Source organism: Bos indicus x Bos taurus, chromosome 3 (assembly GCF_003369695.1).
Source record: "Bos indicus x Bos taurus breed Angus x Brahman F1 hybrid chromosome 3, Bos_hybrid_MaternalHap_v2.0, whole genome shotgun sequence".
In the NCBI taxonomy this organism is placed as follows: Eukaryota; Metazoa; Chordata; class Mammalia; order Artiodactyla; family Bovidae; genus Bos; species Bos indicus x Bos taurus.
This window is the reverse complement of record NC_040078.1, coordinates 100,512,103-100,529,725: the sequence shown is the minus strand read 5'-3', so window position 1 is coordinate 100,529,725 and position 17,623 is coordinate 100,512,103. Positions and strand designations below refer to the sequence as shown.

Genomic DNA, 17,623 nt, shown 5'->3' with positions numbered 1-17,623 from the left:
GTAAACAATAGGGAAAAAATGCTGTTTTGAGAAGAGAAATTTTCAGACCAAACAGGCTGAGGAAACTACTCACTAGTAACCAAAAAAAAAGACAAAACCACTACAAACCCAGCATATTTAGCTCAATTTTATAATAGAACAAATATACACTGTTGCTGCTGCTGCTGCTAAGTCACTTCAGTCATGTCCGACTCTGTGCGACCCCATAGACGGCAGCCCACCAGGCTCCCCTGTCCCTGGGATTCTCCAGGCAAGAACACTGGGGTGGGTTGCCATTTCCTTCTCCAATGCAGAAAAGTGAAAGGGAAGCCACTCAGTCGTCTCCGACTCTTAGCGATACAATGGACTGCAGCCCACCAGGCTCCTCCGTCCATGGGATTTTCCAGGCAAGAGTACTGGAGTGGGGGGCCATCGCCTAGGCAGGGAAAAAAAGGACAAGAAACAAACTACCTGGAAAAGTTAACACTGAATTGGGCACAGGACCAAAACAAACACTCCATTTTATAACCATGTTGAAGGAGGGTTAATATCTCATACAATTTCTCTATGCTGCTCAACAGAGAAATTGCGAGAAAATGATATGAGAAACACTGAACAAACCAGAAGAAAAAAAAAGGCTACCAATTTACAGGAAAATCTAGAATGTGGGAAACTGCAGGAGAAATAACTTGGTTTCTTCAACAAAGTACAAGGGAAAAAACCCAGAAGAAATATACAAACTAATAGGCTTAAAAGAATATCAGTCAATTACAGTGTGTGGGACCTGGATACTGATTCAAATAAAGAGAAGTCAACAGAAAAGTAATAACTAGAAAAGGAAAAAAAGAATACTGAAAAGCCCATGTGCAACCATCTGTTCAGATTCCATAGAATTTAATTCAATGAGTAAAAGATAAAGACAATTTTGAAAAATTTGACAATTATGAAGTGCTTACAATAGTCAGGCATTGTATTAAGAACTACACAAATGTTATTTCATTTGTTTACCACAAAAACTCTATGAGAAGGTACTATTACCCCCATTTAACAAAGCAGCAGGCAGAAATCATACCTAAAACTTTACCAAAGTCTCAAAGCTTTAAGTGGTAATGCAGAGATTCAAACCAAGGGCACTATGACCACCATACCACCATGCTATCTCTCTACATGATGTGGTGAAAATCCAGCTTCGGAATCAGACAGCTGTCTTAGTCCCCAGCTCTCGCTATGTTATGCAAACCACTGAACTTCTTGGATCCTCTGTACATTTACATATAGAAGAATTAATATCACCTATTTAAACAAGCATTTTAAGGAGTAACAACATATATATATATATATATATATATATATAAAATGGACTCTGTTACACCCTCTAGTTTATGAAGCCTTCAATAAATGGTTCTCACTATCCTTCTACCATAACCTGGTAAGACTAATTAGAAAGCAGAGCTAATAATTAATAAGCACATAGACGGAACACTGGAATAGTTCTACCTTTTAATTAACTAACTAAAGAACCCCCAAACCAACTTTTCAACATACTTGTAAACTTCAAGGACAGTAGTAATTCAGAAGAGAACTTTTTTATATAATGACATTTAAATATATAATCTTTGGTGGCTCAGACAGTGAAGTATCTGCCTGAAATGCAGGAGACCCAGGTTCGATCCCTAGGTTGGGAAGATCCCCTGGAGAAGGGAATGACAACCCACTCTAGTGTTCTTCCCTGGAGAATTCCATGGACAGAGGAGCCTGGTGGGCTACAATCCATGGGGTCACAAAGATTCGGACATGACTGAGGGACTAACACAAAGTAGAGTTTGCAATATAAAGTATAATCAAACTTAATTCTTAAAAGGCAAAAAAACAAAAACACCACCAACTTATTCCACACATACAGACCTGCTACTCAGAAAAGCGCACTAAAACTTTGTTCATACTGATGATCCTCTTGTCTGACATCTGATTAATATATGGCAAAGTAGTTTTATTATAGAAAAGGAAGGTAAGCTTAATGACTATGTTAAAAATTAACTCCTTTAAGAAACACAGCTTTCTGTGTTGTTATCCTGTGAATATTTTTGTGCTTATCTGTTAAACTACTAAGTTCCTGGGTGGTAGGAATGTTTTATAGTCATCTAGGCATTCCTAGACCTTAGCAGGCTGAAACTGGCAACACAGTACAGCCTCCAACATTTCTTAAAGTGTGTCTTAAAAGAATGACTGAACCATTTTGTTTGAAAAATAACATGTCCAACAGACGAGTTAAAGGTCGATTTTTTAAAATAATAAATAATTTTTATTATTACTATTATTTTTTGTCATGCCATGCTGCATGCAGGATCTTACTTCTCTAGCCATGTATCAAACCCAGGTTTCCTTGCAATGAAAGCGAAGAGTCTTAATCACTGGATTGCCAGGGAAGTCTGACCAAAAGGCTGATTATTTGCTTCAGTAAATAAAAATAACTACTAGATGCCTTTAAATATTTGCCGAGTATATTTGAAATCACCTGTAAAATTCATAACATGAGCAATATTTTACCTCATTAGTTAAGATATACCTGTGGACAAAAGAATTTCAGCTTATCTCACTGAATTATTTTCCAAGGTTGATTGTAGCCAGTTTTGTTTTGAGCAGAAATCCAGTGGGAAATAAAAAATCAGTCTGATTTTGAAGTGACTTGGGCAGCTACCTCTCAGCACAACCACATATCAAACTGCAGACAATGGCAACTATAGTCAGTTACGAAGTAGTATGTTTTCTATGTATGAAAGAAAAGAAACAAAGTGAAGTCGCTCAGCCATGTCTGACTCTTTGGGGCCCCATGGACTTCAGCTTACCAGACCCCTCCGTCCATGGGATTTTCCAAGCGGGAGTACTGGAGTGGGTTGCTATTTCCTTCTCCAGGGGATCTTCCCAACCCAGGGATCGAACCCAGGTCTCCCGCTTGTAGGCAGACGCTTCACGGTCTGAGCCACCAGGGCAGTCCCTTTCTATGAATGGGGAAAGCCAAAACTTCATTCAAGTTTTTCATCTTAGTATCAGCCAGATTCCTTCCCCATTACAATTATTTGAAAAACCATAAATACCACAATTTGCCTTTTCCACAAACTACTTTTTCAGTTGGGATATTTAAAAAATTGCTTAGGTTTAAATACGTACTAGTTGGATGAATATCTGAACTTATTTTCCTCAACTAAAATAATGGGAATAAAACAATATCTACCTCACAGGAATAAACTAATAAAAATATAAAGCAATTCAAGCAACTGTAAGCCTCTGGCACATTAGTTACTCCTGTTACTAAGTGCATACACTTTATGTTTTAATCATAAAACAAAGATACGCAATTTGTTGGAAGTATGATTCAAAATTGTTATGTTTTATCTAAGTATTTAAATATTAATTACAAGCAGAAATATGTCCCAGATTTCTTGTCATTCCAAACTTATTAAAATGGCTGCATGTGCTGTCCTCAACCAAACTACTAAACAGCCACTGACAAGAAAACCAAGCTGAATTCATTCAAAATAAAAATGGCTTCCTAACACCCCGCCACGACCAAATTTCAAGAGCTTTGCTAAGATGCTATTCAGAATCAATTGAAAGAATATTTGTATCAGTATGTACAGTTTTGAGAACCTTTAAAAAAAAAAAAGAGGTCTCACCCAAGTTTATGGGTTCAGTAGTCAACAAAAGAAAAACACAAAGCAATTGACTTGTAATTTCTATAAATCACTTTAAACGTTTTTTCTGTAAAACCACCAAAATAATTTAAGAACAACAAAAAATCCCAGGGGAGTTGACAAAAGTAAACTTTCATATTGAACGAATGTGGAGAGGTAAATTGAAATTGACTCCCTAGGGAAGGAAGATGAAGTAAAATAGTTTATTTTCCTATTAATTCCAAACTTCTCATTCACAATTAGCACTTTATTATTTTATCTTTTAGACAGATTTCAACTTGAAACTGGAGCATCTTCCCAAATACTGAAGTTAACTGTTTTTGATTTCCATTCTATGCCCTTTTGTTTTCAGTTAAACCTCTGGATCTAATGTTGTTTTTTAAGCTGCAAACAAAAAAACAGCCTTTTGTTTGAAAGGGCACAACAATCAGGCACTCCACTTAAAGTCTGTTTTCATTTGTCTTACATTCTTCTGATACGTGTCCCAATATAAAAGACCTTAGAAAAGGCCAGCAATCGACCAAACTGCAAATCTAAGTCTATTGAAGACCAATCACTATACTTATTGGAAGGAATTACACAGAATGTGACTTCTGTTACTAAACTAAACATGAGCCACCATAAACTTTATTTTTCCCAGATAAGCAATAAACATTAAGAGCATGTATTTTAACAAATATGACAAACCAACTTAACAGCACAAAGTTGGCTGATAAAATTAACACCACAGCACAATTTCAAAACTATAAGCAACTACCAAAAAAACCGCACCCACTCTTATGTAAACTTTTGGAGTAAGCAAACTACTTTAGCCTCACCTTTGTTTTCAGCTAGCAAAGGCTCTTCAAGACAAGACAACAGTAAGATCAAAAGACCCAGTTGTTGAAAAATAACTAAGGAAAAATAACTAAGAATTCAAGACTTGTTAACGTGTTTAAGTTACTAAGCTCGGGGCACTTCCCCAAGCTACAGCCATTTTAGATTCAGCCTTTCTTTTGAGTTTCACGGACAGTAGGGAGAAGTAGACAGATGTAAAACAGAAAAAGTCCTCACTAAAACACTTAAAGATCGACCAGCTTTTTTCTTCAGATAGGGAGGAGTCGGTAGAGGCTGGACAGACGATCTAAATTAACGAAAACACCTCGCTACCAAGGGGAACCGGAACACTGGGGGCAGGGGTGCGGGGTTAAAGCTCTTCTTTCCCCCTCAGATACCCCACATTTGACTCACACGTTTTTTTCCCCTTAGATTTTTCCATCACTGGGAAACAAAAGCCCTTGGCTCTAATTTAAGAAGGAGAAAGAAAAAGTAACCGTAAACCAAGCTACTCAATCACCAATAAGCCGGAACGCCTGGAGAGGAGCCAGAGAGCCGCAGGTGAGCGTTCCGACCCGAAGAGCAAAGTTAAAGTAGGAGCGCTCTGGCTCTCGACGACGCTCGTGTGCAACGCTCCACGCGTGGGGGAAGGTGCCCCGTTCGAACCACACGACCCGTGGGCTCCGCTCCCGGTCCTCGGACCGACCTACACCCAACCACCTGTGTGAGAGCCTCCTTCAACTTGTTTCAACAGCCGGTCAGGCAGGCACCGGGTGGAGCCCTGCGCCGGATCACTCACGATCCCCTACTGCCCCGTTGTCGAGAACTCTCACTCACCGGGCAGTGGAGGGGCTACAGTTAGGGACCAGTCGCAGCGTCTGAGGGCGAGTCCCCAGCTTCCTGATCCGGCAGAGGTGGAGAGCCCACAACCATAACAAAGGTCTTCCCAAAATGGCTGCCCGGCCCACAAGGCCCAGGAGGGGCAGACCGGGTGGACGGGGAGGAGCGACGACCAGCCCGGCCCTCCCCCGATCTCACCCCGCCTCACACACGCCCACCCGTTCGCACCACCCACAAGGGCGCACGCGCATGCGCATGAGCCCTGTTCGGGGTGACCCCCGCCGGCGCCCCAAGCAGCCAACGTTTAGCCGAGGGGACGGCGGTTATTCCCTGCCCCGCCCCCAGCTCCCTCCGCTGCGTCTCTTGGCGGCGCCCCCGCCCCTCTACAGAGTTGAACACTGTCTTTCCTAGCGCCGCCTCAGAGGCAGAGACCAGCTGGATTTGGTACTCCCCTTCACATCTCCTCTCCAGGCACTAGGGCCTGGGCGCCGGTGAATGAGTGGGTGGGGGTGTGTATGTGCACCCGTTTTTCCCCGCCCCTTCATTCTGCACCTTCCCACAGCCCATCTCTCAGCAAGCGCACTTCTCCAAACTACATCTACAAATACTAACAAACCGGTTTTGTAGGCGCGTGTGTTTTCCGACCCTTTCCCACCTTCGGCGCCTTCCTTCTTTCACGTGCGCGCGCCGTTAAGACTCCAGCCCCCAGCAGGCCACACGGCCGGGCTTTGGCGGCCTGAGTGGCTGGTCCCGACGCACTACCCGCTGGGAGTGGTAGTTCCGCCCGACGGCTGGCGTCACGCCCCCGTCCCAGTACTGGGCGGTTTTCTGGCCAGAGCCTGCTCCAGTGCCAGGGCGGAGAAGCTGTTTCTTCAGCCCTAAGTCTCATTGGGTATCGCATAACGGGAAGGGGCGGCGCTGCCATGGCCGAGAAGGAAATAAAAGTGAAAGCCTATGGCGACTGAAAAGTGTTACTATTAGGAAGAATTGGCTGTGAATCTGTTCTGTACGAGAGGCTAAACCATGTGATATCCGGCAACCAGGAAGCTAGACTACCTAGAATCGGGAGGAATGGAGAAACTGGCTAGCGTGGGCTCCTGCAGCTCTCCTTTTGTTTTCAGATAAACGCGCAAATTGCCTGATGGTGTTTCCTTTGATAGACTGTGAAATGGAGGCCCGGAGAAGGGAAGGGACCTGCTCAAGGTCACAAAGCCCACAAATAAAAGTTAAAGCAGAGAGTGACAGGAGGAATAATCTAACTTACGGATCACCCTAAAGGCTCTTAACACACTTTTCATGAAAATAAAAGTCTTGCCCCTTGTTTTCTTTATTTCTTAACAAAATTTCCAGGCACCAGCAAAGAGAATGAAGTGGAACTTTTTTCCCCTTAAGTAGTACTAGTTCAGTACCTTAATGAGCTGTGAGATATGCCCAGGCTATCCTAGAAACCCCTTTTTAATGCAAAGTCAAAAATGAGTTCCAGGGACTTCGCTGGTGAGCCACTGGCTAAGACTCTGCACTCTCAGTCTAAGGGGTTCCAGTTCGATCCCTGGTCGGGGAACTAGATCCCACATGCTGCAACTAAGACCCGGTGCAGCCAAATTAATAAATATTTTTTAAAAAGAAAAAATGAGTTCCAGAGATAGCAAGCAATTTGGCCAAGTCATACTTGACCTGGACTCCGAATCTCCTACCTTCTTATACCACCATCACTCCGTAATTGCACTCTACATTCCCGAACTCTGCTGTGCAGATTTTGTTGGCTGGGAAACCTGTACTAGAAAGGAAAGGACCATTTAAGTACCCTACAGACTTCAAAAGCCAGTTTCTACTAGAACTAAGATTTTACAGAAAACCCAGGGTGGGACCTAGTTAGCGCTGGTCAAGTTTCCACCCGGATTCATTTTTTTTGCTCTCAGGAAGTGAGGGGGGACTATTTATTCTCACTTGCCGGAAGTTTTTTTTTCCCAGAGTTCCGAGCTCTTCAGGTTTCTACCTCTGTGTGCGTCGCTGGCAAGTGAGTAGAAGGGCTGTTGCCACAGATGCAGGTTGGGAAAAGTGGTGGGGCACCAAGGCTTTGGTGTAAATTGAATCCGCGGGCACTGTTGAGCAAGATTTCCCGGGGATCTCTGCGTCCAGACCTCATCCCTTTTCTACTGATGTCGGCTCTAAGAGTTGCAGTTTGTAAGCACTTGTCACAGTGCCTAGGGAGTTCGGAAGGTTGGGGAGCATGTATATTTTTGAAATCCCTTAAAAAGGTGATTTTGAACAAACGTGAGTAGGTCGGTCCAGCAGGTATGTGTGTTTGGGAGTCAGGAATCGTGTATGTGTGGAAGCGTGTGTGTGTGTGTGTGTGTGTTCACTCAGTTGTGTCCGACTCTTTGTGATCGCATGCACTGTAGGCTGCCAGTTTCCTCTGTCCATGGAATTCTCCAGGCAAGAATACTGGAGTGGGTTGCCATTCCCTTCCCCAGGTAATCTTCCTGACCTAGGAATCAAACCTGGGTCTCCTGCATTGAAGGCAGATTCTTTACCATCTGAGCCACCAGGGAAGCCCATATTATCTAATTAACCGGGATAACTTAACTCCCTACTTACTTCCATATATGGAGAGATAGCCATTGACAGTCTGGTATACAGAATTTCTTGACCCAGCCCTAATATCTGTGATCAAGAAATTAGTTCACTGTTTGGTTTTTTTTTCCCCCAATAGGTGAGAAATTTATTAATAAAGGAATCTTTTGATAGACCTGCAAGGGGGCAGGCAAGGGGGCTTTGCCAAGTTTTTGTTTTTTTTTTTAATCTGTGTTAGGTCTTAGATGTGACTCCTTGCGGCTGGAGAGCCTAGTTGCTTTTGCATGTGTGATCTTAGTTCCTCCACAGGGCTCAAACCACGTCCCCTGCATTGGGAGACTGCAGACTCTCAACCACTGGACCACCAGGGAAGTCCCCAAGTTTTTAAATTAAGCAGCAACTGTGGGTTTTGGATTGTAGACACTTCTGTTTTTCTGGTTAATACTAGGACTCATGTAAACATGACAGATCTGGGTTCATAGTATTCTCATTCAGACACGTACTGGTTGCTTACATTTTGTAAGGTGGGAATAATAGCTAGTTTGGTGGTTTTGTGTGTGTGTGTGTGTTTAGTGCCTGCTTTGTGTTAGGGACAGTGCTCAGCTTTTTACATCTATTAGCTTATTTAATTTTTATAGCGACCCTATGTAGTTATTATAAGCCTTAGGTGAGTGAACTGCACTATAATCAGATTAAATAATTTGTCCAAAATCACATAACTAATACATGGTAGAGCCAGAATTCCAGCCCAGGTCATTTGACTCCAAAATCTGCACTCTAACTTAACAGATTATTAGTATCACTCAGCACCAAGTTGATGAGGTGACTGTATTAAATAAGTCAGTGCATATTAAACACATAGTTATAATGCCTGGTTCACAGCTAGTTGTATTGATTGCTATTATCATTACTTTTAAGCTATAAACTCCTAAGCCCCAAAATACATAACTAAGGAGAAAAAAGAAAGCAGACAAGCTATGACTTTCAGTGTTAAAGATAAGAAAGCTGGCACTTCAAGGAAGCAATTTATCCAAGGTCACACGGTTGGGAAATGATAGAGGCATTTGTAAAAATCTAGATACACGCTCTGCATTACTCTTTACACCCAAGAGCAAAAGCTAAAATAATAGTTCAAAGAAAAGGATTTATTTACTACATGTTACTGATTTTTTTAAACATTAATGACTGTTTCCAAAGGAAACTGTTACATGGAAGAAATTCCCCCAAATTCCTATTTTTAAAAATTATGAAGTGAAGAAAATTAAATGACATCTTATTTTGTTCACAGCAGCATGCTTCTGATTCAGACCCTCCACTTAAAATACATTAATCAGAACTGTGTGGCATCTTCCTAAGCAAGACTTTCAATGGGAGCCAGTATGCTTCACTTCATCAGGAAGTGTTCTCAAGCATCTTCAAAGGTTGGTTTATTCAGCAAATATTTGAGCACTACTTTCCAAGCACTGCTTCACTGGGCAATAGTAGTAAAATAAAGAAGACAAAAATCCTTATCTTCATACTCTAGTTGATCTGGGTAAGAGTAAAATACAAATAAGTGAAAATATTTAATATGTCAAAGTGAAATATTTGGTATGTCAAATGGTAAGTGCTGTGGAGAACTACAGAGCAGGGAAGGGGAATAGGGACAGTAGACTTTTAAGTTTTGCATTTATAAATAGGGTGGTCAGAGTGAGGCAATGAGCGATGCAGATACCTCAGGGAAGAACATTCTAGACAAAAAGAAAAAAAAAACAGTTCTCAAGATGGACTCATTCCTAGCAACTTTGAGTAACTACCAAGATTCTTTAAATAGCTCTTTTGTTTTCTTTAATCCAGTATTTTCTGAGTTACAGTTGATCTGTGCAACTATTGAAGTATGGAATTTACTCACTAAAGAACAGAATCAGCAGAAGAGGTTATTGCTTTGGCCATGTTCCATGAACGGCACCGGGGAGTTTTTTTTAAGGCAAAGGAAAAAAAAACATATGGTCCAAGCCCTCAGGTCTACTGAGACAGACAAATGAATATGTGATTTTAATTCACTGTGAGAGTTATGATAGGAGTGTGCATAGGGTACTTATAGCAGAATTAAATCACATTGGAGAAAGCTTCCAGCTGAATTTTGAAAGGTAAGTTCCCTAGAGAGAAAATGGTAATCTAAAATTCTAGGCAGAGACTTGTAGAAAGGCATGAAGCTATGAAAAGTCTGCAGTATCTAAAGCTTAATTTTCTTTACATAAAACAGAACTGCCATAGTAATTAGTGCAGCTTCTTAAGAGGCAGTTTAGAATGCCAAAAGCTAAAGACCTAGTCTTTATCTGTTCCTCCAGATCTTTCATGGGATAACATCACGGTTTCTATTCTGTAGTAGCTTCTTTTGGATGTTGTATAGTTATTTAATAGTCTTTGCAGCAATAACATCACCCTATACGCCAACCTTTACGTTTGACATGCTAACAGAAAGCACATGGTTTGTTTTTATATTGTTTCATATTGTGACTAAAACATTTGGTGATTTTCTTTTTTAAGTCTGTTTCGTTGTCTTCTGGTTCTGTTTTCCCTGTAGATGCTGAAGTACACTTCCACAGTCAGACCAGGAGCCAGCAGGAGAATAGAAACACTTACTCACAAGACATGTCTTGAGCAGAACTTTTCCCCTTTGTTTTCGAGGCTTTGGCTTTTCTCATCCTTTCCAGCATGTGTGAACAAGACACAGTATTATCATACTTCCCTATGCAGTTTTAAGAAGAAGCAAGAGCAAGCAGTGCTTCCAGCCAGGCCACCACGAACCATCAGTTTCCTGCCTGACAGCCCAAAGCCAGCATTATACATAACTCTGGCAGGACTAATCCCCTTCGTTGCTCCACCACTGGTCATGGTGATGACCAAGACTTATATTCCCATGTTAGCTTTTACTCAGATGGCTTATGGAGCCAGTTTCCTTTCTTTCTTGGGAGGGATCAGATGGGGTTTTGCTCTGCCAGAAGGTAGTCCAGCCAAACCAGACTTCCTCAATTTAGCTAATAGTATAGCTCCTGTTGTGTTTTCATGGTTTGCTTTCTTTATTTCTGAAAGACTCAGTGAAGCTATAGTCACAGTAATAATAGGTTTGGGGATAGCATTACACACTGAACTTTTTCTCTTGCCCCATTACCCCAATTGGTTCAAAGCCCTGAGGATAGTAGTCACTTTAGTGGCCTTTTTTTCATTTGTAATCACTTTACTAGTGAAAGATTTTTATCCAGAGAAAGGACCCAAGGGACTTGGGCAAGTAAAATAAATATAAAACTACTCTATAGATAATGTTAGCATGTTGGTTAGAAGCCTTGTGTTTTGCAGTCATCTTTTTCTACCTCTCCTGTTTAGCTTTTTCCCAGGAAAGGTGATATTTTCTTTACAAACTATTTTTCATTTGTATAAATCTTTATCTTATAGAAATCACTGAGAAGCAGCTTGAAAACCCTTAAGTAAAATTCTCATTTAGTCTTTTTATGAGTTATAGTCATCCACTTAAAATTTTCAGTGTTTTAATTTTTGAAGAATGTAAATAAAAAAAGATGAAAAACACTGTGCTAGAGCTTTACGGTCATTGAAAACACACACACATAAACTCTCAGAGGAAAACTTCATGAGTGTCTGAAAATAATAGGTGGCTCTAGTGTGGAGTTTTCATTGCAGTTGCCCCGGGAAATTGCATTTCCGAGCTCATTTTACCTGGCATAACCTAGTTATTTGAACTGAAAGGATCTATGGCTTTAAAAGTCAGTAGGAAGCACTATCACAAGGGAAAGCTGTGTTCAAAGAAAAGCTGGACATATTTTCTGGTTTTATCAGGATATTTGGCAGAGTATAGACAGAACTTGATTTATGGACCTAACATTACCGATTCCTGTGTAATATTGTTCTTTATATCATCAGACTTTATTTTCACCTCAACAAACATCCACAACTGAGTGCTGTTTCCACTTTGGCCCTGACACTTCATTCTTTCTGGAGCTATTAGCAATTGCCTTCTGCTCTTCCCCAGTAGCATATTGGACACCTTCCTACCTGGGAGACTCATCTTCCAATGTCATATCTTTTTGCCTTTTCATACTGTTCACGGGGTTGTTAAAGTACCAGACCCACCTTACCTGTCTCCTGAGAAACCTGTGAGTCAAGATGCAACAGTTAAAACTGGACATGGAACAACTGACTGGTTCAAAATTGGGAAAGGATATTGTCACCCTGCTTATTTAGCTTACATGCAGAATATGTCATGCAAAATGTTAGGCTGGATGAATCACATGCTGGAATCAAAGACTGCCAAGAGAAATATCAACCTAAGATACGCAGATGATACCACTCTAATGACAGAAAATGAAGAGGACCTGAAGAGCCTCTAGATGAGGGTCAAAGAGGAAAGTGACCAAGCTGCCTTGAAACTTCCAACATTAAAAAAACTAAGATCATGGCATCCAGTCCTATAACTTCATGACAAATAGAAGGGAAAAAAGTAGCAGTGAAAGATTTTTTCTTGGGCTCCAAAATCACTGTGGACAGTGACTGCAAGCAAACCCAGGTCTCCTGCATTGCAGGTGGATTCTTTACCAGCTGAGCTACAAGGGAAGCTCAGATGTGAGTTGGACCATAAAGAAGGCTGAGCGCCAAAGAATTGATGCTTTTGAATTATAATGCTGGAGAAGGATCTTGAGACTCCCTTGGACTGTAAGGAGATCAAACCATCAATCATAAAGGAAAACAACCTTGAATATTCATTGGAAGGACTGATGCTGAAACTCCAATACTTTGGTCACCTGATGCGAAGAGCTGACTCACTGGAAAAGACCCTGATGCTGGGAAAGATTGAAGGCAAAAGGAGAAGAGGCAGCAGAGGATGAAATAATTAGAGAGCATCACCGACTCAATGGACATGAATTTTAACAAACTCCAGGAGATGGTGGAGGACAGAGGAGCCTAACTTGCTGTAGTCCATAGGGTTACAAAGAGTGGGACACAAGCTAGAAACTGAACAACAAGAAGTAGATACAACTTATCTTCAAACATAACACCAACTGGTAAAAAAAATACTTGAATAAAGCAACTAGTAAGATCCCCTGGAGAAGGGCATGGCAACCCACTCCAGTATTCTTGCCTGGAAAATCCCACAGACAGAGGAGCCTGGCGGGCTACAGTCCACTGGGTCACAAAGAGTCAGACACTACTGACATGACTTAGCATGCACACATGTACAAACTAGGAAAAGTCAATCTAGAGTCATTTTTATAATGTTCTATCTAGTTTTACAAGTCAACTCATACAGAAGCTTTTTAAAACAGTGAAAAAAATACCTTGGATTCTAACTTGAAAACCTAGTCTTTTCAGATGCTTAGTCTCATAAAAAGAAAAAAAACATTTAAAATGTAAGAATATAAATTAGGAAATGGATATGATATATATAACCTTTGTATCTCTCTGTTAGTCACTCAGTCGTGTCCAACTCTTAGCGACCCCATGGACTGTATGGACTGAAGCCTGCCAGGCTCTGTCCATGGGATTCTCTAGGCAAAAATACTGGAGTGGGTTGCCTACCTTTGTATAAGTACTCAAATATTAGGTAAGAAATTTCATAAGTAAATTATATACATATAATTTCCACTTCAGTGATTCTTGCTGTGGAAAGATCATAATCTAGAGTAGTAACTTGTTTACTTTTTTGTGTGTTCAAGTCCCAATCCACAATATCTCAGAATGTGACCTTACTTGAAGACAGGGGTCTTTACAGAGGTAATAAGGTTAAAGTGAGATTATAAGGGTAGATTGTAATGTTATATTACTGGTGTTCTTATAACAAGAGAAATTTAGAGATAAACATGTATATAGAGAGAATATCAGTGAACATGAAGATCTACTTGCCAAGAAGCAGCCTTGAAGAGGTCTTTCCTTCTTAGCCCTCAGAAGGAACTAACTCCACCAACACCTTGATTGCAGATTTTGGAAATCCAAAACTGAGACAATACATTTCTGCAGTACTTGCAGTTAAATGAAACAGTCCTAGCAAACACATATAATACTATGGTGCTAGAGCTTGTTCTGATCATTGGGAAGTATACCAGTTAAAGCCTGTGCCTAAAATCACCAAACGATCCTTATTTATGTAGAGAAAAGTTTATGACAGCCTGATACTGAAGGAATGAAAGCTCATACTTTTCAGAAGATCCTTTTCAGATTCTACTCAGATTGTTTCAGTGAGAAAAATTACTTCTTTGCTTCTAAATTGCATGAGTACTACACAGACTTAGAACTTTTCTCTGATCTCAGTCTCTCATAATATGAGCAAGTCAGATGTTAAGCTAACTGACCCCTTATTTTTTCTCAGCCCCACCAACTGCATACAGGATCTTAGCTCTCAGACCAAGGATCAAACCCATGCCCCCAAGTACACTGGACAGAATATTTAGAAGTATACTGAAATATTTTGGGGGAAGATCATGTTAATCAGTTCAGTCGCTCAGTCATGTCTGACTCTTTGTGACCCCATGAACCACAGCATGCCAGGCCTCCCTGTCCATCACCAACTCTCGGAGTTCACTCAAACCCATATCCACTGAGTCAGTGATGCCATCCAACCATCTCATCCTCTGTCGTCCCCTTCTCCTCCCACCTTCAATCTTGCCTAGCATCATGGTCTTTTCAAATGAGTCAGCTCTTCCCAACAGGTGGCCAAAGTATTGGAGTTTCAGCTTCAACATCAGTCCTTCCAATGAATACCCAAGACTGATCTCCTTTAGGATGGATTGGTTGGATCTCCTTATAGTCCAAGGGACTCTCAAGAGTCTTCTCCAACATCACACTTCAAAAGCATCAATTCTTTGGTGCTCAGCTTTCTTTATAGTCCCAACTCTCACATCCATATATGACTACTGAAAAACCATACCCTTGATGAGACAGACCTTTGTTGACAAAGTAATGTCTCTGCTTTTTAACATGCTGTCTAGGTTGATCATAACTTTCCTTCCAAGGAGTAAGCGTCTTTTAATTTCATGGCTGCAGTCACCATCTGCAGTGATTTTGGAGCCCCAAAATATAAAGTCTGACACTGTTTCCCCAACTATTTCCCATGAAGTGATGGGACCGGATGCCATGATCGTTTTTCTGAATGTTGAGCTTTAAGCCAGCTTTTTCACTCTCCTCTTTGACTTTCATCAAGAGGTTCTTTAGTTCCTCTTCCCTTTCTTCCATAAGGGTGGTATCATCTGCATATCTGAGGTTATTGATATTTCTCCTGGCAATCTTGATTCCAGCTTGTGCTTCTTCCAGCCCAGCGTTTCTCATGATGTACTCTGCATAGAAGTTAAATAAGCAGGGTGACAATATACAGCCTTGACGTACTCCTTTTCCTATTGGAACCACTCTGTTGTTCCATGTCCAGTTCTAACTGTTGCTTCCTGACCTGCATACAGATTTCTCAAGAGGTAGGTCAAGTGGTCTGGTTGTCCCATCTCTTTCAGAATTTTCCACAGTTTATTGTAATCCATGCAGTCAAAGGCTTTGGCATAGTCAATAAAGCAGAAATAGATGTTTTTCTGGAACACTCTTGCTTTTTCGATGATCCAGCAGATGTTGGCAATTTGATCTCTGGTTCCTGGGCCTTTTCTAAAACCAGCTTGAACGTGTGAAAGTTCACGGTTCACGTATTGCTAAAGCCTGGCTTAAAGAATTTTGAGCATTATTTTACTAGTATGTGAGATGAATGCAGTTGTGCATTCTTTGGCATTAGCCTGGCTTAGAGAATTTTGAGCATTATTTTACTAGTGTGTGAGATGAATGCAGTTGAGCATTCTTTGGCATTAGCTTTCTTTGGGATTGGAATGAAAACTGACCTTTTCCAGTCCTGTGGCCACTGCTGCTGCTGCTGCTAAGTCGCGTCAGTCGTGTCCAACTCTGTGCGACCCCATAGACGGCAGCCCAACACGCTCCCTGAGGTTTCCAAATTTGCTGGCATATTGAGTGCAGCACTTCCACAGCATCATCTTTTAGGATTTGAATTAGCTCAACTGGAATTCCGTCACCTCCACTAGCTTTGTTTGTAGTGATGCTCCCTAAGGCCCACTTACTTCACATTCCAGGATGTCTGGCTCTAGGTGAGTGATCACAACATCGTGATTATCTGGGTTGTGAAGATGTTTTTTGTACAGTTCTTCTGTGTATTCTTGCCACTTAATATCTTCTGCTTCTGTTAGGTCCCTACCATTTCTGTCCTTTAGTGAGCCCATCTTTGTGTGAAATGTTCCCTTGGTATCTCTAATTTTTTTGAAGAAATCTCTAGTCTTTCCCATTCTATTGTTTTCCTCTATTTCTTTGCATTAATTGCTGAGGAAGGCTTTCTTATCTCTCCTTGTTATTCTTTGGAACTCTGCATTCAGATGCTTATATCTCTCCTATTATCCTTTCCTTTTTGGTTCTTATCTTTTCACAGCTATTTGTAAGACCTCCTCAGACAGCCATTTTGCCTTTTTGCATTTCTTTTTCTTGGGGATGGTCTTGATCCCTGTCTCCTGTACAGTGTCACGAACCTCCATCCATAGTTCATCAGGCACTCTATCAGATCTAGTCCCTTAAATCTATTTCTCACTTCCACTGTATCATCAAAGGGATTTGATTTAGGTCATACCTGAATGGTCTAGTGGTTGACTGAAACCACTAGACCACTAGACTGAAACCACAATCACAAACAACTAGCCAATCTGATCACATGGACCACAGCCTTGTCTAACTCAGTGAAACTAAGCCATGCCATGTAGGGCCACCCAAGACGGGTGGGTCATGGTGGAGAGATTTGACAGAATGTAGTCCACTGGAGAAGGGAATGGCAAACCACTTCAGTATTCTTGCCTTGAGAACCCCATGAGCAGTATGAAAAGGCAAAAAGATAGGACATTGAAAGATGAACTCCCCAGGTTCGGTAGGCGCCCAATATGCTACTGGAGATCAGTGGAGAAAGAACTCCAGAAAGAGTGAAGGGATGGAGCCAAAACAAAAACACCACCCAGTTGTGGATGTGACTAGTGGTAAAGCAAGGTCCAATGCTGTAAAGAGCAACACTGCATAGGAACCTGGAATGTTAGGTCCATGAATCAAGGCAAACTGGAAGTGGTCAAACAGGAGATGGCAAGAGTGAACGTCAACATTCTAGGAATCAGCGAACTAAAATGGACTGGAATGGGTGAATTTAACTCAGATGACCATTATACCTACTCCTGTGGGCAGGAATCCCTTAGAAGAAATGGAGTAGCCATCACAGTTAACAAAAGAGTCCGAAATGCAGTACTTGGATGCAACCTCAAAAACGATAGAATGATCTCTGTTCGTTTCCAAGGCAAGCCATTCAATATCACAGTAATCCAAGTCTACACCCTGACCAGTAACTGTGAAGAAGCTGAAGTTGAACGGTACTATGAAGACCTACAAGACCTTTTAGAATTAACACCCATAAAAGATGTCCTTTTCATTATAGGGGGCTGGAATGCAAAAATAGGAAGTCAAGAGATACCTGGAGTAACAGGGAAATTTAGCCTTGGAGTACAGAATGAAGCAGGGCAAAGACTAATAGAGTTTTGCCAAGAGAACGCGCTGGTCATAGCAAACACCCTCTTCCAACAACACAAGAGAAGACTCTACACGTGGACATCACCAGATGGTCAACACTGAAATGAGATTGATTATATTCTTTGCAGCCAAAG

The 17,623-nt window shown here is 41.3% G+C and overlaps 2 protein-coding genes across 5 annotated transcripts in view; one reads left to right on the top strand and one right to left on the bottom strand.

Annotated features, from left to right (window-relative positions):
• The window catches only part of GPBP1L1 (GC-rich promoter binding protein 1 like 1), a 71,976-nt gene extending 65,946 nt beyond the window's left edge, over positions 1–6,030 (bottom strand). The window contains exon 1 of one of the 2 annotated variants that reach the window (XM_027537413.1): positions 5,944–6,030. The gene's annotated coding sequence lies outside the window, so the exon portion shown is untranslated. Of the gene's footprint in view, positions 1–5,324; positions 5,454–5,943 lie in introns of those variants that run through there. The other variant, XM_027537412.1, reaches the window with a different exon arrangement.
• Positions 6,031–7,246: 1,216 nt separating this feature from the next.
• TMEM69 (transmembrane protein 69) lies at positions 7,247–11,471 on the top strand. Of its 3 annotated transcripts, none has more exons than XM_027537416.1 (3): positions 7,247–7,344; positions 9,190–9,322; positions 10,468–11,471. In XM_027537416.1, exons 2-3 carry the CDS (start codon positions 9,269–9,271, stop codon positions 11,179–11,181), a joined length of 768 nt encoding a protein of 255 aa, XP_027393217.1. In that variant the 5' UTR covers positions 7,247–7,344; positions 9,190–9,268; the 3' UTR covers positions 11,182–11,471. The 3 variants fall into 3 exon arrangements, with proteins under 3 accessions (XP_027393217.1, XP_027393215.1, XP_027393216.1); XM_027537414.1 differs by having other exon boundaries at positions 7,263–7,344; positions 9,193–9,322; positions 10,468–11,468; XM_027537415.1 differs by having other exon boundaries at positions 7,312–7,622; positions 10,468–11,468.
• Positions 11,472–17,623: the final 6,152 nt, after the last annotated feature.

Coding starts and splice junctions, on each gene's coding strand:
- TMEM69 (XM_027537416.1), top strand. CDS start 9,269: ATGGGAGCCAGTATGCTTCACTTCATCAGGAAGTGTTCTCAAGCATCT. Junction 9,323..10,467: donor GTTCTCAAGCATCTTCAAAG/GTTGGTTTATTC, acceptor TTTTCCCTGTAG/ATGCTGAAGTACACTTCCAC.